The sequence below is a fragment of the Pleurodeles waltl genome, chromosome 2_2, assembly GCF_031143425.1.
Source record: "Pleurodeles waltl isolate 20211129_DDA chromosome 2_2, aPleWal1.hap1.20221129, whole genome shotgun sequence".
NCBI classification, from domain to species: domain Eukaryota; kingdom Metazoa; phylum Chordata; class Amphibia; order Caudata; family Salamandridae; genus Pleurodeles; species Pleurodeles waltl.
In genome coordinates, this window is record NC_090439.1 from 1,122,231,895 (window position 1) to 1,122,255,388 (window position 23,494).

At 45.6% G+C, this 23,494-nt stretch overlaps 1 protein-coding gene across 23 annotated transcripts in view; it reads right to left on the reverse strand.

Moving 5' to 3' along the window:
• Positions 1 to 23,494, reverse strand: part of SCRIB (scribble planar cell polarity protein) — a 551,765-nt gene that overhangs the window by 66,647 nt on the left and 461,624 nt on the right. For all 23 annotated transcript variants that reach the window (XR_011201023.1, XM_069220949.1, XM_069220942.1 and 20 more), the window contains one exon: positions 5,089 to 5,228. Coding sequence is in view for 22 of the 23 variants with exons in the window: in XM_069220949.1 (XP_069077050.1) it covers positions 5,089 to 5,228 (140 nt within the window). In the remaining variant the exon portion in view is untranslated. The remainder of the gene's footprint in view (positions 1 to 5,088; positions 5,229 to 23,494) is intronic.

The window sequence follows — 23,494 nt, forward strand, 5'->3', positions numbered from 1 at the left end:
CTGCGGTGCTGGAACAAAGGGGTGAGCCTTTGAGGCTCACCGCCAGGTGTTACAGCTCCTGCCTGGGGGAGGTGTTAGCATCTCCACCCAGTGCAGGCTTTGTTACTGGCCTCAGAGTGACAAAGGCACTCTCCCCATGGGGCCAGCAACATGTCTCGGTTGTGGCAGGCTGCTGGAACCAGTCAGCCTACACTGAACAATTGGGTAAAATACAGGGGGCATCTCTAAGATGCTCTCTGTATGCATTTTTTAATAAATCCAACACTGGCATCAGTGTGGGTTTATTATTCTGAGAAGTTTGATACTAAACTTCCCAGTATTCAGTGTAGCCATTATGGAGCTGTGGAGTTCGTTTTTGACAGACTCCCAGCCCATATACTCTTATGGCTACCCTGCACTTACAATGTCTAAGGTTTTGCTTAGACACTGTAGGGGCATAGTGCTCATGCACATATGGCCTCACCTGTGGTATAGTGCACCCTGCCTTAGGGCTGTAAGGCCTACTAGAGTGGTGACTTACCTATGCCACAGGCAGTGGGAGGTTGGCATGGCACCCTGAGGGGAGTGCCATGTCGACTTAGTCATTTTCTCCCCATAAGCACACACAAGCTGGCAAGCAGTGTGTCTGTGCTGAGTGAGGGGTCCCTAGGGTGGCATAAGACATGCTGCAGCCCTTAGAGACCTTCCCTGGCATCAGGGCCCTTGGTACCAGGGGTACCAGTTACAAGGGACTTACCTAGGTGCCAGGGTTGTGCCAATTGTGGAAACAATGGTACATTTTAGGTGAAAGAACACTGGTGCTGGGGCCTGGTTAGCAGGGTCCCAGCACACTTCTCAGTCAAGTCAACATCAGTATCAGGCAAAAAGTGGGGGGTAACTGCAACAGGGAGCCATTTCTTTACAGCAAAGTTCACAGCTTCCTACCTTGGCACTGCAACTATGTCAAAACCAATTCCTGTGACAGACGTTTGTTGACAAAAGTCCTTTTGACTATTCTAATACATCTTATAATATCTAAATCCTCGTGGAGCCCTGGTATCTGAGATCTGTTTTAGCAGGAACAGAGTGGGTATTCCCATCTACTTCATGGTGATCAGGCCTTGTGTTAAGTCTGTGGATTCTTCGAACTGTCCTTTTAGGGCATAGAATAGATCACAAAGCCATACAAAAAAAGTCTGTTGTATAAATATCCCCGCATAACTGGCCGACGGAGCCAATAGTCCTAAAGAATCAAATATAATAAAAAGATGACCAAGATGGAAGACATGCAGGTGCCAGGATACACATACCAACAGGAGGACTGCTGTATGCGTCTTTCTGTCTTCGATTTCTAGGCATTACAGAAGTTGTTGGTCACAAGCCAGAAGCTAGGAATAAAAATATGGCACACTGTGTGGTGATCACCCCCACCTGTAACCTCTTCTACATGCCATTAAACACAGCATGTTTCAGATACACTCAATGTGGACAAGAGATTACTATTCTACCACCACATTAATATGCATACAGGTAACCTACTGAACCTGCAAACAATATCTCGCTCAGCTCCCACCTCAAATATAACAAGTCTTTCCCACCAAAGCGGGGTGAAGACGCCAGCCCTAAGCAAACAAATGCAAAATAAAGCTTCCCATTGAACTTGAAATCTGATTCCACATTCTGCTCTGAATTCTAAAGAAGGCAAACAATTGTGTAATTGCTCTGCGTTCAAATGTATCACACTAACATTCACTGCACTAGAGCTCACATACCCCCAATCCAGCTATGCATTCACACAATGCGAGGTATCACTAAACCTCCAACAAGATATCCAATCTGGTGTGCATTCAATAGTAACAGATTGTAAGAAGCTGGCCTGGTGTGTGGTGGGTACCTAAGGTACTTACATCTTATACCAGGTCCAGGTATCCCCTCTTAGTGAAGGGTACGCACTTACCATATACTGAAACAAATGGAATGTGATCACAGGACTCCCACTTAGGTAAGTTGAATGTGTGGAGGGGATCTGGGAGTACTAGAAAACAACAGAGGTAAATAACACAGTATCCCCCAGCGACCAGGAAAGCAGGAGTAAATCACTGGATTTTCCCCAAACCACCCAAAAGGAAGGAAAAGATAAAAAGAAAACACCCAGACAAGACTGCAAGAAACCAGCAGTGGATTCCTGGAGAAGAAGGCCTGTGGAGAGAGGGGACCAAGTCCAAAAGTCACAGTGGAGTCCAGGAGGAGTAGGAGCTACTACCAACACAGCTGTACTTGCAGGAGTTGGTCGACTGTGAGGAAGACCAGGTCAGCACTGCAGCCCTGGAGCCAGAGGAGAGTTCCCGCTGGAGTGGTCTGCTGACAGGTGTAGGTGCAGGAATTCCACCAACAAGATGTGGCAAAGGCTAACCCGCAGTTAGTGGAAAAGTGGCGCTACTGGGGACCAGCAAGGCTCATGAGGACTCAACCCAGGAGGGGAAGTCACAGGGGCCCCTCAGCGATAGAGAGGACCCACAGGTGCGTAGGCAGCACCCACAGGTGTCCCACAGGACAGGGACACAGGAGTCGTAGAAGGAGCCCACGCAACACTACAGAAAGGGATCCCATGCCGCAGAAGAACCACGCAGAGGGCTGTGCATCGCAGGAAGGAGTGCTGGGACTGGAGCTACACGTCACCTGAAGATTCCTTGGAGATGCAAACAAGCCTCTGCAGCTGCAAGAGACAAGGTGCATGGGGTATTGTCCTGCTTGGAAAGGCAAGTGGTTACCTCCACTAACGTTGGACAGCTGGCAGAGAGGACCAAGAGGAATACTCCCGACCACCACCCATGATGCAGGATCCACGCAGCTCAGGATGAGGGGAGATCCACGCAACTGGTTGTCATTGCAGCAGGTGCCTGCGGATGTAGGGGAGCGACTCCTTCACTCCAAGGGAGATTCCTTCTTTTTTCTAAGGGCAGTCTGAAGACACGCCGCCCTCAGAGGATGCACAGCAGGTGGAAATGTTGCAGTTGCTGGCAGGAGCCCTGGAAACAATGTTGCAGAGGAGTTCTTTTTGGAAGCAGCTTGTCAGGTCCGGGAGGTTCCAGTCGCAGTTCTGGAGGCCAGAAGTTGAAGCAGAGGTTGCAGAGGAGTCCTGCTGGAATCTTGCAAGCTGAATCTGAAGACCCACCTAAGAGAGACCCTAAATAGTCCTGCAAGGGGGAATTGGTCCCCTAGCCATGTAGGCACCTATCAAGAGTTGACTCTGAAGTCACCTGCCTGGCCTGGCCACTCAGATGCTCCCAGAGTTCCCTGCCAACCTTGGAAGCAAGCTGATAGAACACAGGGACCCTCTGGAGGAGCTCTGAGCTCCACCCCTGTGGTGGTGATGGACAAGACAGTGGTTACTCCCCTTTTCATTGTCCAGTTTCGTACCACAGCAGGTACTGGGGTCCCTGAACCGGTGTGGACTGGCTTATGCACAGAGGGCACCAAATGTGCCCTCCAAAGCATACCACTGGCTTGGGGAGGCTACTCCTCCCAAGCCATGTAACATCTATTTCCAAAGAGAGAGGGTGTTACCTTCCTCTCCCAAAAGAAATCCTTTGTTCTGCCATTCTGGGCTTGATCGGATCAAGCAGCAAGAGGGCAGAAACTTGTCTGAGGGGTGGCAGCAGCTAGGGCTGCCTGGAAAACCCTGTAAGACTGGTGGTAACAATGCTGGGGGTCCTCTAATGAGCCCCCAGAGTGCATGGAATCATAATTCCAATACTTGCATCAGTATTGGGGTATGATTTCGACATGTTTGATACCAAACATGCCAGTTTTGGGGTTACCATTATGTAGCTGGACATAGGTAGTGACATATGTCCAGTACACACGTAAAATGGCGTCCCCGCACTCTCAGAGTCCAGGAAAATGGGCCTGAAGTTTGAGGGGGCACCTCTGCTAGTGCAGGGGTGCCCTCAAACACAGGTACCTGCACCCTGACCTCTGGGCTGAGAGGGCCTACCATAGTGGTGATTTATAGTGACCTGGTGCAGTGACCAGTAGTGAAAATGTGTGCATGCACCCGTTTCACTCCAACTGCAATGGCAGGCCTGCAGAACCCTTTTTATGGGCTCCCTACGGTTGGCAGAATAAGTGCTGCAGCCCATAGGGATCCCCTGGAACCCCAATGCCCTGGGTACCTAGGTACTACATACTAGGGACTTACATGTGGGGACCAGTATGCCAATTGTGGGAGGAAAGGGGTAGAGTTACCAAGTTAGAAGGGAGAGAGCATAATCACTGGGGTCCTCGTTAGCAGGATCCCAGTGCACACAAACACACTGACAACAGGCAGAAAATGGGGGAAACCATGCCAAGAAAGAGGGCACTTTCCTATACAGAAGAGTTTGAAATCAGGTACCCCATTCTGTTGTGACAAGAGCTCTGCAATGACATAGGGCATCTGACAAAATAATAAGAGGGGTCTCTTGATCTGTTCTATGAGCAAATGCTGTGAGGCGGGAGCTCTAAGAACAATAAAAAAAAAAAATCAAAAAAAAAATCAAAGGAGGGGTTACACTCAGTCACCGTGCAGGTACTCTGACTTTCCCTCAAATTTAACATGACATCAACGGAACCAGGAACAGGGAAGCGCACACCATTCAGTCACAAAACGTCTCCTTCAGCAATCTAATTTAACTTGTTGGCTCCAACTGGAACGGCCAAGAGACATGGAGAGCTTCTCTGTCAACATATTGGACATGGTACTCCAGATTGACATGAGGTGTAATGCTTAAACTACATGGAGGTGTCTTATTCTATTCTGTAGTAAACTGAAAACATTAAGGAAACATGAAACAGAACACTACAAGATGGACTTGACGCAGCATCAAGCAGAGTGAGCAAGCAGCGATGTTCAAGTGAATTTAGTTCCTTTACACTGCTAGTCTTTTTCAAGGACATGTAGTGTGCATTACTGCACGTTGCTGCCAATCAGCATCTCTGACATTATGTATGAAATTACAAATGACTTACATTAGAGTCATCTGTAGATAGAAACAACAACTTTCCGAAACAAGAAGGATGTATTTTGAGCTCCAGGTATTGGAGTACTCCAATCACCAAATATCATACCTTCCAGTGGCGTCGGTGATGGGGTGGGGGCTGGGGAAGGAGACTCGGCAAGCTGGTCCAGCGTACTTCGTTTGCGGCCCTCTTTCGATTTGGCTATTACCATCTGGGCTTTGAGGGCATCCTGTTCTAGAGACTTCATCCTACAAAGAGAGACAGAGGTGTTCATATTAGCCAGAAACATCCAGAATAATATATTGTCTCATCTCCTACCTTCCCCAGTACCTCAAATGCAGCCAATATTCACCTTCAAGGAGCAAAGCATCAGTTATGTATTCAAAAGGCAATAGCTAATTATATGAATGAAGACTGGTTAAATAAAAGCATATTTTCCAGCCAGGACACAACCCACACATTGTGTAAGTGATCCATCTCATGGCGTCGACCTTTATAGGTTTGTTGCAACAGTACCCTAGGTTCCCTAGCCAGGGAGAGGATTTTCAGATCAATACCACAGAGGAGAACTTACAAACCAAAGACCTTCCAATAACCATATGCAATACACAACGGAAGAGGTAGATGAGCAGATTCATGCATTTGCCTCCTCACATTCACACAAATACCTTTTCGTCAAATTAAATGGCCTTATCCTAGGGCTCACACATGAATAAGTATGTACCGATGCGGAGTGCTTTATTTTCGAGGTGATTAAAAAAGCACACCACTACCGATACGCAGACCTTAAAGAGACGCAATACAGAGTGAAACGTGTAAACCTTGACTTTGGAAGGGGTTAAGAACAGACTTGCGTGGATTTCGTGTTTACTTGTTAAATCTTGTTAGTGCTTGGAAAAAAAAGGGCTTTGTGCAGCAAAGGCACCTGAAGGGGAAACGGTGCAATTATTTTACAACGCTTCCAGCTTTGGGCACATTTTTAGGTCTCGGCTAGAAAGCGCATGCTCCACATCCTCAAGACATTTTGTTTACACACAGTGAGCTTACAGCCTGCCCATAGTTTACCACTGGTAAAATTCAGTGTCCCCATTTGCTTCCTTCCAGTTCGTCAAGGCATGCCTGTCCTCTTCTAGTGTTTGGCCCTCCTCTGGAGCATGGACCAAATACTTGTTTTTGCTCTTCCACTGTTCCTGTTTTCTTAACTATTTTTGGGGGGTTCAAGCACTCCATATAGGGCTTGTGTTTTCAGCCTGTCTCCCACATCCCCATTGTTCCTCTTCCCTCTCATCCTCCTACCCCTGCCCAATTCTTCTCCACCTCACCTTTCACCACTCCCTCAACTAATTCTTGTCCCAACTACAACAAAAAAGTGTTACGATGTGGACACTGCTGTCCACGTCATAGTGCTTTTTTTTTTTTTAACCTTCTCCCCATCCGCCATCCACCCCCTCTCATACTGTACTGCTTGCCACGTCCCCCGTAGCATGCTGCTTACACCCCTCCTGCTGGACAAAAAAGCTGTATGATGCAGTCAGACCTGGCCGTGCCATAGCAAAGGTTTCCCATGACTTTCAGCCATGCTGGAGAGCAGCCATGCTGCTGCACAACAGGGTTAAAATACACTGACAAAAGCAACAGCTCTTGCATTGCGAAGAACTACTGGCTTTGCCAATGCCAGATATATTTTTTAAGCTTCTGGCTACAGAGAGCTTTACCTCTCCTAACCATTTCCAGCAGCTAAAGAGATTGATACAGTACAGGGTCCAACATATTGCAGAAAGATCCACCATTTTTACATTGAAGGGAAACAGTTCTGCAATTTTCAGCTTCACTGGCACTGTCCTACCACTATGTATCCACTCTTAGTAGTGTAAACATGCAGGTTAAATATGAGGGCTTTGCCAATACAGGTTTCTTCTTCCCTATGTGTAGAAGTAACAAACTGATGCACCAATGCCTTTACGTCACCAGCGGAGCTCATTCCTTTCAAAACATCGCATCAGTGGACTGTTTGAGCTGCAGTGATCACAAACTACTACTCTTGCTTCATAGAAGACAGACAGCCAAACATCCACGGATCGGATTTCTCTCACTTTTCGGACACTGACAGACCGGACTAACTAGGTGTGCCACTTAATATTTTTGCTACTGTGTGATGTGCCTTAATTTTCATAATTCAATGAAATCCTCCGAACACTCCTCCATGGGTCAAGCATTTCAGGGCTACAAAGCCACCAACATTGCTTTAGCCTACTCTATGGAAGACAAGTAGTACTAGTTGCAAATACGGACTACATGTTCAATGGTCACTGAAGCAGAGATGGACCAAGCTGTAGAACAAGAATCTACATTTGATGATTCTTAAGAGTGGTAAAAAAAAAAAAAAAAAGCTGACACTACATTAGCTCAAATTCAGACATCTGGGCTGAAGTAACATCCAAACAGAGCTCGCTAGTTATGTGGGGGGCTATCAGAGCCTTTAAATGTTCGCTATGTCTGCTCTCTGACCAAAGTAAGCTTTAGGACTGTGTACGACTGATTCAGGTTTGTGGAGCAGCAGCCACATTGTCTCATTTAATTTGCAGCTGCATTCCAGCTGAGTTTTAAGTCACTTTTCAACATTATTTTATCTTGTTTTGGGTTTTTGAAGCTCTTAAACGGAATGCTAGTTTACAAGTATGTCACTGGTAGTTCCTTTAATATAAAATAAAACAGTTGCGTCCGCTTTAGATAGTTTTAACTATAGTTGGTCCCCCACAAACTCTTACTTCAGTGCCAGTCTCATTACATTTTCTGAGTCTGATCGTCTTCAAGCAAGTTTTCAATTTAGTAGAAAGTCTTGCTTCAAGTTTGCAGGTTGCATGGTATAGTTTGACATTCTGTAGTGGGATCTTTAACTGCTCAAGTTCCTGTGTTCTCATGCTAATGCAGTATTAGTTCTGTATCTCTACAAGTAGCTTTTTGTATGCTGTTACCTACATGCACCAGGAGCATGACCCAAATTTTAAAAACGTTCATAGTTAAATAGACATACGGACCAACAATGCACATTAAACTACAATATGTTCACACATATGAAATATGACATTATTGTAACGTTGGTAGAAAAAGGAATCCAAGTTGGTACAGGGGATTACGGAAAGCTCTTAACATAATCGGAGTACAAAGAAACATTCCTATGTTTCTAGAAGAAAGCCGGGAGCTGCAAAAGTGAATAGAAAACGAGAAGGCGTTCAGGATGGAAAATGTCACTTTCCCAGTGTTCATCTGTTTGTGGCATGTAGTGCTGCAGATTCACATGCTGTGCATAATTCTGCCACCTAGTGTTGGCCTCGGAGTGTTGCAAGTTGTTTTTCTTCGAAGAAGACTTTTCTTGAGTCACTGGATCGAATGACTCCTCCTCTCTGTGATAGTGCGCCTGGGCATTGACTTCTTTGTTAGATTGTTTTCCCGCCGAAGGGTTTAGGAAGGAGTGATAGAGTGAAAGAATGTAAATGTACAACTAAATGTAATAAATAAGATGTCAATGCAAATGTAAAAATATATACATATAAACAAATAAGTTCTGCAACGACTACAGGACTCCAGGGAGGATGCATGTGAATCTGCAGCACTACATGCCACGAACAGATGTACACTGGGTAAGTGACATTTTCCGTTCAATGGCATGTGTAGCTGCAGATACACATGCTGTGCATAGACTAAAAAGCAGTCCTACCAATGAAGCGGTGGCTAGCCTGTAGGGGTTGAAGTGGTTTGAAATAGTGTTTTAAGTACTCCTTGACCAACATTGGCCTGTCGCTTTGATAATACCTCCACACAGTAATGTTTTGTGAATGGATGTGGTGTGGACCATGTGGCAGCTTTACATATGTCTGCCATTGGTATGTTTTCCCAGTGGAATGTGCTTTAGGAGTTATCAAAAGTTGTCTTTTTGCTTTAATGGAACATGTTTGAATACATCTCACAATCCATTTAGCTAATCCATGTTTAGAAATAGGATTTCCTTTATGTAGCCTTTGGAAAGCAACAAAAAGCGGTTTAGTTTTCCTAAACTCTTTTGTTCTGTTAACATAGTACATTAGAGCTCTTTAAAGGTCAAGAGTGTGAAGAGCTCTTTCAGCAGTTGAGGCTGGCTGTGGAAAGAAGACTGTCAATTCCACTGACTGGTTAATATGAAAAGGAGAAACTACGTTTGGCAAACATTTCGTATTTGTCTTAAGTACAGCTTTATGTTTGTGTACTTGGAAAAATTGTTCCCCTAGAGTGAATGCATGTATTTCACTCACTCTTCTTAATGAAGTAATTGCTACTAAGAAAGCAACTTTCCAAGTGAGAAATTGAATATCACATGAATGCATAGGCTCAAATGGTGGTCCCATTAATCTTGTGAGTACAATATTGAGATTCCATGAAGCAACTGGTGGGGTTCTTGGTGGAATAATACCCTTAAGTTCTTCCATAAAGGCTTTAATGACAGGGACTCTGAAGAGAGAAGTATGTTGTATGGTTTGTAAGTATGCTGATATAGCGGTGAGATGAATTTTAATAGAGGAAAAAACTAAATTTGCTTTTTGTAAATGAAGCATGTAACATACAATATCTTGTATTGATGCTTTAAGTGGATCTATATTTTGGTGTTGACTGTAGTAAACAAACCGTTTCTACTTTTTAGCATAGCATTGTCTAGTTGTTGGTTTGCGTGCTTGTTTTAGAACTTCCATACATCCTAATGGAAGGTGTAAATGTCCAAACTGTATGACCTCAGGAGCCAAATCGCTAACTTGAGTACACTGGGATTGGGATGCCTGATTTGACCCTTGTTCTGTGTTAACAGATCTGGTCTGTTTGGAAGTTTGTAATGGGGTACTACTGACAGATCCAGAAGTGTTGTGCACCAGTGTTGTCGTGCCCACGTGGGAGCTATGAGTATCATGGTAAGAGAGGTGTGATGCAGTTTGTTGACCAGAAATGGAAATAAAGAGGGAGCGGGGAAAAGCGTAAGCAAATATCTCTGGTCAGTTGATCCATACAGCATTGCCCTTGGACAGAGGGTGTGGGTGTCTGGATGAGAAGTTTTGGCATTTTGCATTTTCGCTTGTTGTGAAAAGGTCTATGTCTGGTGTGCCCCACATTTGAAAGTACTGTTGAAGTACATGCAAGTGAATTTTCCATTTGTGTATTTGTTGCTGCGTCCTGCTTAGCAGGTCTGCTAGCTGGTTGTGTATCCCTGGGATGTATTCCGCCAGCAAGTTAATTTGATTGTGAATTGTCCATTTCCATATTGTTTGGGTTAGAAGGGACAATTGGGATGAATGTGTCCTCCCCCCCCGTTTCTTCAGATAATACATTGTTGTCATTGTCTGTTTTTATTAAGACTGTTTTGTGCCTGATCTGAGGTTGAAAAGCTGTTAGGGCCAGAAACACAGCTAACAATTCTAAATTGTTTATGTGACAAGTTAATTTCGTTGAGTTCCATTTCCCTTGTATTGTTAGGTTGTTGAAATCAGCTCCCCAACCTGTCATTGACACATCTGTTGTTATTATGGTCTGAGGCACAGGGTCCTGAAATGACCACCCTTTTATTAAATTGTTGTGATTCCACCATTGCAGAGTTGTAAGTTTGGCGTGGCGGTCTAACACTAGATCCTGTAATTCACCCTATGCTGGAGACCATTTTTGTGACACTGTTGCAGTGGTCTCATGTTTAGTCTTACATGCGGTACTATTGCTATGCATGAGCCCTTGTTCCCAATAGTTTCATGATAAAACTTACTGTGTAATTGTGATTGGGCTGTATCTGTGATATGATGTTTTGAAAAGCCTGTATCCTTTGTGGATTTGGGTAGGCTAATGCTTTTTGAGTATTGAGAATCGCACCTAGGTAAGGTTGAACCTGTGCTGGTTGAAGGGGAGATGTTTGATAATTGATTGTGAACCCTAATGTGTATAGGGTATCTATTGTGCATTGAGTGTGTTGTTGGCACTGTATAATATTGCTTGATTTTATTAGCCAATCGTCTAGATAAAGGAAGACATGTATGTGGTGTCTTCTGAGGTGAGCTGCTACTACAGCTAGACATTTTGTGAAAACCCTTGGAACTGCTGTTATGCTGAAGTGAATTACCTTGAAATATTACAAATATTAGGTATTTGCGATGAGCTGGATGTATGGGAATATGGAAGTAAGCATCTTTGAGATCTAAGGCAGTCATGTCATCTTTTTTTTTGTAGTAGGGGAATTACGTCCTGTAGAGTGACCATGTGAAAATGTTCTGACAGGATGTATAGATTTAGAAGTCTGAGATCTAGGATGGGTCTGAGTACCATCTTAATGTGGTATCAGGAAATATAGTGAATGCACTCCTGTTCCCTGCTGTGATACTGGAACAGTTTCTATTGCACCTTTTAGTAATAGAGATTGCACCTCTTGTTTTAGCAGAACATTGCGTTCTGGAGAGAGTCAGTGAGAGCGAGGGGGAATGTTTGTTGGAGTAGACATGAGTCCTAGGCAGTAACCATTGCGGATAACTGAAAGTACCCATTGATCTGTGGTGATGTTTTGCCAGTGAGAGTAGAATTGTTGCCGTCTTCCTCCCACAGGAGACGTGTGGGATTGTGGGATGTTGAGGAAGTCATTGTTTTGGAGGAGTGGTGACACTTGTAGGAAGTTGGCTCTGTATGTGCTATTTCAAAGTAAGGAATAGCATGCACAGAGTCCAAGGGTTCCCCTTAGAGGTAAAATAGTGGTAAAAAGAGATAATACTAATGCTCTATTTTGTGGTAGTGTGGTTGAGCAGTAGGCTTATCAAAGGAGTAGTGTTAAGCATTTGTTGTACATACCCACAGGCAATAAATGAGGTACACACACTCAGAGACAAATCCAGCCAATAGGTTTTGTTATAGAAAATGAAAATGTCACTTACCCAGTGTACATCTGTTTGTGGCATTAGTCGCTGCAGATTCACATGTTTGGCACAGTCCGCTGCCTGGTGTTGGGCTCGGAGTATTACAAGTTGTTTTTCTTCGAAGAAGTCTTTTTTGGTCACGGGACCGAAGGACTCCTCCCTCTTCGGCTCCATTGCGCATGGGCGTCGACCCCATCTTAGATTGTTTTCCCCGCAGAGGGTGAGGATGGAGTTGTTTGCTATAAATAGTGCCCATGCAATGGAGTGAATATGTATGTACGTTAAGAGTTTATAATAATTATTTACAAATGTACAAATGTTTAAGATTTAAGATCTACTTCTAAACGGCTACAGGCTTCCCGGGGAGGCGGGAGGGTACATGTGAATCTGCAGCGACTAATGCCACGAACAGATGTACACTGGGTAAGTGACATTTTCAGTTCGATGGCATATGTTGCTGCAGATACACATGTTTGGCATAGACTATAAAGCAGTTACCTCCCCTAAAAGCGGTGGTTTAGCCTGTAGGAGTTGAAGTAGTTTGGAATAATGTTCTTAGTACAGCTTGGCCCACTGTAGCTTGTTGTGCATTTAGTACGTCTACACAGTAGTGTTTAGTAAACGTATGAGGCGTAGACCAGGTTGCAGCCTTACATATTTCGCTCATAGGAATGTTTCCTAGAAAGGCCATTGTAGCACCTTTCTTTCTGGTTGAGTGTGCCTTTGGTGTAATAGGCAATTCTCTTTTGGCTTTAAGATAGCATGTTTGAATACATCTGACTATCCATCTAGCAATGCCTTGTTTAGAGATTGGATTTCCTATGTGTGGTTTTTGAAAAGCTATGAACAGTTGTTTTGTTTTCCTGATTAGCTTTGTTCTGTCAATGTAGTACATTAGTGCTCTTTTGATGTCTAATGTATGTAGTGCCCTTTCAGCCACGGAATTTGGTTGTGGGAAGAACACTGGCAATTCTACTGTTTGATTTAAATGGAATGGTGAGATTACTTTTGGCAGAAATTTTGGATTTGTTCTTAGAACTATTTTATTTTTGTGTATTTGAATAAATGGTTCTTGTATGGTAAATGCCTGTATTTCACTTACTCTTCTGAGGGATGTGATTGCAATGAGAAATGCGACTTTCCAGGTTAGATATTGCATTTCACAGGAATGCATGGGTTCGAAAGGTGGACCCATGAGTCTTGTTAAGACGATGTTAAGGTTCCATGAAGGAACTGGTGGTGTTCTTGGTGGTATAATTCTTTTTAGCCCTTCCATGAATGCTTTAATAACTGGTATTCTAAATAGAGACGATGAATGAGTAGTTTGTAGGTAAGCAGATATTGCTGCGAGGTGTATTTTTATAGATGAAAAAGCGAGATTCGCTTTTTGCAAATGTAGTAAGTATCCTACTATGTCCTTTGTAGAGGCATGTAATGGTTGTATTTGATTGGTATGGCAGTAGTAAACAAATCTTTTCTACTTAGATGCATAGCAGTGTCTAGTGGAAGATTTTCTAGCTTGTTTTATGACCTCCATGCATTCTTGTGTGAGGTCTAAGTGTCCGAATTCTAGGATTTCAGGAGCCAAATTGCTAGATTCAATGATGCTGGGTTTGGATGCCTGATCTGTTGTTTGTGTTGTGTTAACAGATCTGGTCTGTTGGGTAGTTTGACATGCGGTACTAGTGAAAGGTCTAGTAGAGTTGTATACCAAGGTTGTCTTGCCCATGTGGGTGCTATTAGTATGAGTTTGAGTTGGTTTTGACTCAACTTGTTTACTAGATATGGAAGGAGAGGGGGAAAAGCGTATGCAAATATCCCTGACCAACTCATCCATAGAGCATTGCCTTGTGATTCGCGGTGTGGGTACCTGGATGCGAAGTTTTGGCATTTTGAGTTTTCTTTTGTTGCGAACAAATCTATCTGGGGTGTTCCCCAAATTTGAGAGTACTTGTTTAGAACTTGGGGGTGAATTTCCCATTCGTGGACTTGTTGGTGGTTTCGCGAAAGGTTGTCTGCTAGTTGGTTTTGTATTCCTGGAATAAATTGTGCTATTAGGCGAATGTTGTTGTGAATCGCCCACTGCCATATTTTTTGTGTTAGGAGGCACAATTGTGTTGAGTGTGTTCCTCCTTGTTTGTTTAAATAATACATTGTTGTCATGTTGTCTGTTTTGACAAGAATGTATTTGTGTGTTATTATGGGTTGAAAGGCTTTTAACGCTAGAAATACTAACAGTTCTAGGTAATTGATATGAAATTTTGTTTGGTGTATATCCCATTGTCCTTGAATGCTGTGGTGATTGAGGTGTGCTCCCCACCCTGTCATGGAAGCATCTGTTGTTATAACGTATTGAGGCACTGGGTCCTGAAATGTCCGCCCTTTGTTTAAATTTTTGCTGTTCCACCATAGAAGCGAGAGGTATGTTTGGCGGTCTACCAACACCAGATCTTGAAGTTAACCCTGTGCCTGTGACCATTGTGATGCTAGGCACTGTTGTAAGGGTCGCATGTGTAGTCTTGCGTTTGGGACAATGGCTATGCATGATGACATCATGCCTAGAAGTTTTAGCACAAATTTTGCTTGTATCTTTTGGTTTGGAAATATAGCACTTATTACCTTGTGGAATGCCTGCACTCTTTGTGGACTTGGAGTGGCAATTCCCTTTGATGTGTTGATGGTTGCTCCTAGATATTGTTGTGTCTGACACGGTTCTAGGTGTGATTTTGTATAGTTGATGGAAAATCCCAGTTTGTGAAGGGTTTGTATGACATATGTGGTGTCGTTTGCGCATTTTTTTACTGTGTTGGTCTTGATTAGCCAATCGTGTAGGTAAGGGAACACATGTATCTGTTGTCTCCTGATGTGTGCTGCTACTACTGCTAGACATTTTGTGAACACTCTTGGTGCAGTTGTAATTCCGAATGGCAACACTTTGAATTGGTAATGTATTCCTTTGAATACGAACCTTAGGTACTTTGTGTGAGAAGGGTGTATTGGTATATGAAAGTACGCATCCTTTAGGTCTAATGTGGTCATGTAATCTTGCTGTTTGAGCAGTGGAATGATGTCTTGTAGTGTGACCATGTGAAAATGGTCCGATATGATGTAGGTATTTAGTGTCCTGAGATCTAATATTGGTCTTAATGTTTTGTCTTTTTTTGGAATTAGAAAGTACAGGGAGTAAACTCCTGTGTTTTTTTGTTGTACTGGTACTAACTCTATTGCATCCTTTTGCAGTAGTGCTTGAACTTCTAGTCCTAAAAGTTCTAAATGTTGTGGTGACATTTTGCGTGTTTTGGGAGGGATGTTTGGTGGGAATTTGTGGAATTCTATGCAATAGCCATGTTGGATTATTGCTAATACCCAATTGTCTGTTGTAATCTGTTGCCAAGATTGGTAGAATTGGCTTAGTCTTCCCCCCACTGGTGTTGAGTGAAGGGGTTGCGTGACTTGAAAGTCACTGTTTAGGTGGAGGTGTTTTTGGAGTCTGGAATCTTCCCCTACTCCTTGGGAATTGACCCCCTCTATATCCCCTGAAACCTCCCCTTTGGAATGAACCCTTATATGGTGTGGTTCTTGTTTGTTGGCTGGTGGTGTCTGTGGGTTGGCCACAAAACCCCTCTCTAAATGGAGTTTTTCTAAAAGAGCCTCTGCTCTGCGGGGAGTAGAGTGCGCCCATGGCTTTGGCCGTGTCTGTGTCCTTTTTAAGTTTTTCAATGGCGGTGTCCACTTCAGGGCCAAAAAGTTGTTTTTCGTTGAAGGGCATATTAAGGACAGCCTGCTGGATTTCAGGTTTGAAGCCTGAAGTGCGGAGCCAAGCGTGTCTCCTTATGGTGACAGCAGTGTTGACTGTTCTCGCTGCAGTATCGGCTGCGTCCAGTGAAGAGCGGATTTGATTGTTTGAGATCGTTTGTCCCTCTTCAACTATTTGCTGCGCCCTTTTTTGGTATTCTTGGGGAAGATGGTCTACGAGAAGTTGCATCTCATCCCAGTGTGCGCGGTCATATCTGGCCAGCAGCGCTTGAGAATTTGCGATCCGGTTGGCTGCCTGTGATGCTACTCTTTTTCCTGCCGCATCAAATTTTCTGCTTTCTTTGTCCGGAGGTGGGGCGTCGCCAGATGTATGGGAATTTGCTCTTTTGCGAGCTGCCCCTACTACTACGGAGTCAGGTGGTAACTGCGAAGTAATAAACACTGGGTCTGTGGGTGGTGGTTTGTATTTTTTATCCACCCTTGGGGTGATGGCTCTTGATTTTACGGGCTCTTCAAAAATTTGTTTTGCGTGCCGTAACATCCCTGGTAGCATTGAGAGACATTGATATTGGCTATGTGTAGCCGAGAGGGTGTTAAATAAAAAATCATCCTCTATAGGATCGGAATGCAGTTGGACATTGTGGAATTCTGCAGCCCTAGCCACCAGTTGCGAGTATGAGGTACTGTCCTCTGGCGGTGACGGCTTTGTGGGGTATGAATCTGGATCATTGTCCGGCACTGGGGTGTCGTATAGGTCCCAAGCGTCTTGATCCTGATTATCTTGACTTATGGTAGTTTGCGCTGGTGAGTGCATTTGTGGCGGTGTTTGTGCCGGCGATGCCTGTTGTGGTGGAGAGGGCGGAGGCGTGACTTTTTTAACCACTTTGGCTTGTGGTTGTGCGTCATCCTTGAGGAGACCGATCCTTCTTTTCCTCATTATTGGGGGAAGGGTTGATATCTTCCCTGTATCTTGCTGGATGTACAGTCTCTTTTGTGTGTAGTCTGATTCTACACTTTGGAGCTCTTGTCCAAATCTGTGCATCTGGCCACTTATTCCTTGTTCCTCTGTGTAGGATGAAGGTGTGGAAATTTTCGGCGCCGAGAGAGAATCTTTTTTCGGCTTCGGCACCGACAGAATTTTTGTTCCTTTCGGCATGGAGTCTCGGTGCCGATGTTTTTCGGTGCCGGTATCTTGTTTTTGTCTCTCGGAGCCGCTATCTCGGCTCCGAGGTTGCTCCATGGCGGTCCCTCGACCGGAGTCGGGTGTCTTCGCTATGGGCGTGCCCTTTTTCGGCGCCTTCGACGGGTCGTCTGTTTTATGGGTCGAGCCATGGCCTGTTGGCAGTGGCGTCCCCTGGGCTTTCGTTTTCTCGATGGTTTTACTTTTCGACGTCTTACTCACAGTTTGTTGCTGTTGTTCGACGTCGGAGTCTCCGGATTCTGAGTCCGGAACCGAGAATGTTTCCTCTTCGTCGTCGAAACGTTGTTTTGTCGGCGTGGACGCCATTTGTAGACGCCTGGCTCTTCGGTCCCGGAGTGTTTTTCTGGACCGGAAGGCTCGACAGGCCTCACAGGTATCCTCCTTGTGCTCGGGGGACAAGCACAAGTTACAGACCAAGTGCTGATCTGTATAAGGATACTTACTGTGACATTTTGGGCAGAAACGGAACGGGGTCCGTTCCATCGGCTTCGATGTCGCACGCGGTCGGGCCGACCAGGCCCCGATGGGGGAATCGAAGCTACCCCAAAGTCTTCCGATGATCGGTGTCGATGTACCTAACTATCCCGATACCGAACGGAACAATACCGACGCTTTCTTCCGAGATTCTGACTAACTTTCCGAACCGAAACACGGAGCGAAAAGGAATACGTCCGAACCCGACAGCGGAAAAAAACAATCTAAGATGGAGTCGACGCCCATGCGCAATGGAGCCGAAGAGGGAGGAGTCCTTCGGTCCCGTGACCAAAAAAGACTTCTTCGAAGAAAAACAACTTGTAATACTCCGAGCCCAACACCAGGCAGCGGACTGTGCCAAACATGTGTATCTGCAGCAACATATGCCATCGAACATATATTTTCTTAGTTTATTTTAAGAACCACAGGTTCAAATTCTACATGTAATATCTCATTTGAAAGGTATTGCAGGTAAGTACTTTAGGAACCTTGAATAATTACAGTAGCATATATACTTTTCACATAAAACACAAATAGCTGTTTTAAAAGTGGACACAGTGCAATTTTCACAGTTCCTGGGGGAGGTAAGTTATTGTTAGTTTTAGCAGGTAAGTAAATCACTTACAAGTCTCAGGTTTGGGTCCAAGGCAGCCCACCGTTGGGGGTTCAGAGCAACCCCAAAGTTACCACACCAGCAGCTCAGGGCCGGTCAGGTGCAGAGTTCAAAGTGGTGCCCAAAACGCATAGGCTTCAATGGAGAGAAGGGGGTGCCCCGGTTCCAGTCTGTCAGCAGGTAAGTACCCGTGTCTTCGGAGGGCAGACCAGGGGGGGTTTGTAGGGCACCGGGGGGGGACACAAGTCCACACAGAAAGTACACCCTCAGAAGCGCGGGGGCGGCCGGGTGCAGTGTGCAAACACGCGTCGGGTTTTCAATGAGAGACCAAGGGATCTCTTCAGCGGCGCAGGCAGGCAAGGGGGGGGGGGCTCCTCAGGGTAGCCACCACCTGGGCAAGGGAGAGGGCCTCCTGGGGGTCACTCCTGCACTGAAGTTCCGTTCCTTCAGGTGCTGGGGGCTGCGGGTGCAGGGTCTTTTCCAGCCATCGGGATTTCAGAGTCAGGCAGTCGCGGTCAGGGGGAGCCTGGGGATTCCCTCTGCAGGCGTCGCTGTGGGGGCTCAGGGGGGACAACTTTGGTTACTCACGGTCTTGGAGTCGCTGGAGGGTCCTCCCTGAGGTGTTTGTTCTCCACCAGTCGAGTCGGGGTCGCCGGGTGCAGTGTTGCAAGTCTCACGCTTCTTGAGTGGAGTTGCAGGGGTCTTTAAATCTGCTCCTTTGAAACAAAGTTGCAGTCTTTTTGGAGCAGGGCCGCTGTCCTCGGGAGTTTCTTCTCTTTCTTGAAGCAGGGCAGTCCTCTGAGGATTCAGAGGTCGCTGGTCCTTTGGAAAGCGTCACTGGAGCAGGTTTCTTGGAAGGCAGGAGACAGGCCGGTAGGACTGGGGCCAAAACAGTTGGTGTCTTCTGTTCTTCTTCTGCAGGGGTTTTTCAGCTCAGCAGTCCTCTTCTTCTTGTAGTTTCAGGAATCTAAATCTTTAGGTTCAGGGAAGCCCTTAAATACTAAATTTAAGGGCGTGTTTAGGTCTGGGGGGTTAGTAGCCAATGGCTACTAGCCCTGAGGGTGAGTACACCCTCTTTGTGCCTCCTCCCAAGGGGAGGGGGTAACATTCCTATCCCTATTGGGGGAATCCTCCATCTGCAAGATGGAGGATTTCTAAAAGTTAGAGTCACTTCAGCTCAGGACACCTTAGGGGCTGTCCTGACTGGCCAGTGATTCCTCATTGTAATTCTCATTATCTCCTCCGGCCTTGCCGCCAAAAGTGGGGCCGTGACCGGAGGGGGCGGGCAACTCCACTAGCTGGAGTGCCCTGTGGTGCTGGAACAAAGGGGGTAAGCCTTTGAGGCTCACTGCCAGGTGTTACACCTCCTGCCTGGGGGAGGTGATAGCATCTCCACCCAGTGCAGGCTTTGTTACTGGCCTCAGAGTGACAAAGGCACTCTCCCCATAGGGCCAGCAACATGTCTCTAGTGTGGCAGGCTGCTGGAACCAGTCAGCCTACACAGATAGTTGGATACAGTTTCAGGGGGCACCTCTAAAGTGCCCTCTGGGGTGTGTTTCACAATAAAATGTACACTGGCATCAGTGTGCATTTATTGTGCTGAGAAGTTTGATACCAAACTTCTCAGTTTTCAGTGTAGCCATTATGGTGCTGTGGAGTTCGTGTTTGACAAACTCCCAGACCATATACTCTTATGGCTACCCTGCACTTACAATGTCTAAGGTTTTGTTTAGACACTGTAGGGGTACCATGCTCATGCACTGGTACCCTCACCTATGGTATAGTGCACCCTGCCTTTAGGGCTGTAAGGCCTGCTAGAGGGTTGACTTATCTATACTTGCATAGGCAGTGAGAGGCTGGCATGGCACCCTGAGGGGAGTGCCATGTCGACTTACTCATTTTGTTCTCACCAGCACACACAAGCTGGCAAGCAGTGTGTCTGTGCTGAGTGAGGGGTCTCCAGGGTGGCATAAGTCATGCTGCAGCCCTTAGAGACCTTCCCTGGCATCAGGGCCCTTGGTACCAGAGGTACCAGTTACAAGGGACTTACCTGGATGCCCGGGTGTGCCAATTGGGGATACCAAAGTACAGGTTAGGGAAAGAACACTGGTGCTGGGGCCTGGTTAGCAGGCCTCAGCACACTTTCAATTCAAAACATAGCATCAGCAAAGGCAAAAAGTCAGGGGGTAACCATGCCAAGGAGACATTTCCTTACAACACTCTTTTGAGGTATTACACTTTCCTCTGGCTCTAACGTGTTAGCCTCTGCAAAGAGCCTCTAAATGATCCTCTTGGATAATACTGCTGCGTTTGTTTAGGATGTGAGGTGGAAGCCTCTGTAGTTTGGGCTTTGAAACATCCTCTAAACTGCTGTTTGCGAAAGGAACCCCAAAAATGTGTGGTATACAGGGCTCCCATGGCTTTAGCAGTGTCAGAATCCTTTCTGAGTTTTTCGATAGTTGTATCAACTTCAGGTCCGAAAAGATGTTCCTTATCAAAAGACATGTTAAGCACTGGCTGCTGTATTTCGGGTTTAAACCCAGAGGAGCTTAGCCATGCAGGTCTACAAATTATTATGCTAATGTTGATACTTCTAGCTGCAGTATAAGCTGCGCCAAGGGCAGATCTAATTTGATTATTAGTGATCGCTTGTGCCTCTTCAACAATTTGTTGTGCTCTTTTCTGATGCTCTTTGGGTAAATATTCCAAAAACTCTTGCATTTCATCCCAGTGTGCCCTGTCATACCTTGCTAACAGGGCTTAGGAATTGGCAATACGCCATTGGTTAGCTTGTGTAGCTACCCTTTTACCTGCAGCATCAAACCTCCTACTTTCTTTGTCAGGGGGAGGGGTATCCCCTGAAGACGAATGTATGTCGGAACCACGCCTGCCGGAACAACTCATGCCTGAACAACGAAGTCAGAACAACGACCTCGTTGTTACCACTAATGCCTTTACCACGAATGCCTTAACAGCGATTTTTCGTTGTAAAGGCATTCCTGGTAAAGGCATTAGTGATAGGCATGCATTGTTCCAGCATGCGTCCCCCGCTGGCCCCCCACCCTTAAAAATTACTGTGATTTCCCAACCCCCCTAAAACCATCCCAAACCCCCACCCTTACCCTAAAACTACCCCAACCCCCCACCTCCTCCCTAAAAGTACCACAACCCCCACCCTACCCCCAAAACCTAAAACAACCCCAACCCCCACCCATCCCTGAAACCTAAAGTACCCCAACCCCCACCCCTAAAACTACTCCGAGCCCCTCTCCCTGCCCCTAAACCCCCCCAACCCGCCCCTAAAATTACCCGACCCCCCAACCCACCCGTAAAACCTAAAACCACCCCAACCCCCACCCCTAAAACCACCCCAACCCCCACCCCATCCCTAAAACCTAAACTACCCCAACCCCCACCCCTAAAAGCACCCAAACGCACACCCCTAAAACAGAAAAAATACCCGACCCCCCCCACCCATGCCACTAAAACTAAAACCCCAAACCCCCGCCCCTAAAACTAAAAATACCCCGACCCCCGCCCCTAATACGAAAAATACTTCAACCCCCCACCCCCGCCCCTCTTACCTTACCTGACTCCCCACCCCGGCCCTAAAACTAAAAATACGCCGACCCCCCATGCCCACCCCTAAAACTAAAACCCCAACCCCGCACCCCCGTCCCCCACACCTAAAACTAAAAATACCCCGACCCCCCACCCCTGCCCCACTTACCTGACTTGTTGCGTCGTCCTCCTCAGCCGACTCCCTTGTTTGTGCCTTAACCACGCATGTGCGTTGTTCAGCACATGCGTGGTTAAGGCACAAAACAACGAAGTAGTGGTAAGGAAGGATAAGTTACTTACCTGTAAATCCTAGTTCTCTTCCAGGGGTATCCTCATCAAAGTCAAACATTGAATATTCCCGCCCTTGTGCGGGGACCCCGGAGCATATATAAAATACACACATATTATACATGTGTAAAACAGCAATGCAGGCTATAATGTTAAAACAGGCTAAAATGCTTTATTTCTAGGAAGTTTTTTTTTTTTTTTTTTATATTATAAAATTACAATAGAGAATAAATATCTACCCAAGCCCCCAAAACTGGGCTTAGGGAAGTAAGCAGCAGTAAACTCTAGAGAAAAAGAGAAAAAACTGCATTGAAAAACAATGGAGCATTCTTAGCCAATAGGCTGCATGCAGGTTAACACAGGAGAACCATAAAAACTTTGGCACCGTGCCTTTAAGACCCTGAGCACCTCCTGTATCCCGCCATGCCTCAGGGGTGAAGGAAAGGTGACAGTTGGTTCACAGTTAGGTCAGTTCTCTTTTACGGTGACAATCTGTGAAACTGATTCGAAAGACAGTCTGTCCTGCACTTCTAGGAGACGTGCGTCCGGGGAGGAGGGTGGGTTGTTTATGACTTTGATGAGGATACCCCTGGAAGAGAACTAGGATTTACAGGTAAGTAACTTATCCTTCTCTTCCAGGGGATCCTCATCAATAGTCATAAACATTGAATAGATTAGCAAGCCCATCCCTAGACTCTGCGGACTGTCCGATAGAAGTGCAGGAATAGATACGTATTATGCAAATAAATTTCTCAGAGAGGCCTGCCCCACTTGGGCATCCGCTCTTGAATCTGAGTCTAAACAGTAATGTTTAGTAAATGTATGCACAGACTTCCATGTAGCAGCCTTACAAATCTCAGATATTGGAACATTGTTAAGGAGGGCAGCAGTAGCCGCTTTTCCCCTTGTGGAATGCGCTTTAGGCCTCGCTATTAATTGTTTATTAGCCAGCTGGTAAGTATTAACAATACAAGAAACTATCCATCTTGAAATTGTTCGTTTAGATGCTGCCTCTCCTGTCCTCAAATGACCATAGTTTACAAACAAGCGGTTAGAATGTCTAATCGATTTTGTCTTATCCAGATAAAATTTTAGCACTCTTTTCAAGTCTAAGGAGTGCAATGCTTTCTCTGCCGGAGTCTCCGGATTGGGAAAGAAAGTCGGTAAAGATATGGTCTGATTGATATGGAATTCTGACACCACCTTCGGAAGGAAAGATGGGTGAGTTCGTAGAACCACTATATTGTCATGAAAAACCGTGTACGGTTCTTTGGAAGACAAGGCCTGGATTTCACTGACCCTCCTCGCTGAAGTAATGGCCACTAGAAAAGTCGTCTTCCACGTAAGGTGTTGTAAAGAGGCCTTATGTATAGGCTCAAAAGGAGGGCCCATAAGTTTTGCCAAGACTATGTTCAGTTCCCATGGAGGAGGAGGTCTCCGAATGGGCGGAAAAACTTTCTTCAAACCTTCTAAGAAATCCTTGACTACAGGTTTCGTAAAGAAGGATTCCTGAGAAGGTGACTTGCGATAGGCTGTAATAGCAGACAAATGTACCTTAATAGACGATACCTGCAGACCGGACTTCGCTAGATGAAGCAAATAGGACAGTATGACATCCTCCTGCGCCCGTATGGGATTATGACCTTGCTGACAGCACCATATGTAGAATCTCTTCCACTTAAAAGCGTAAGAACGCCGCGTGGAAGGCCGTTT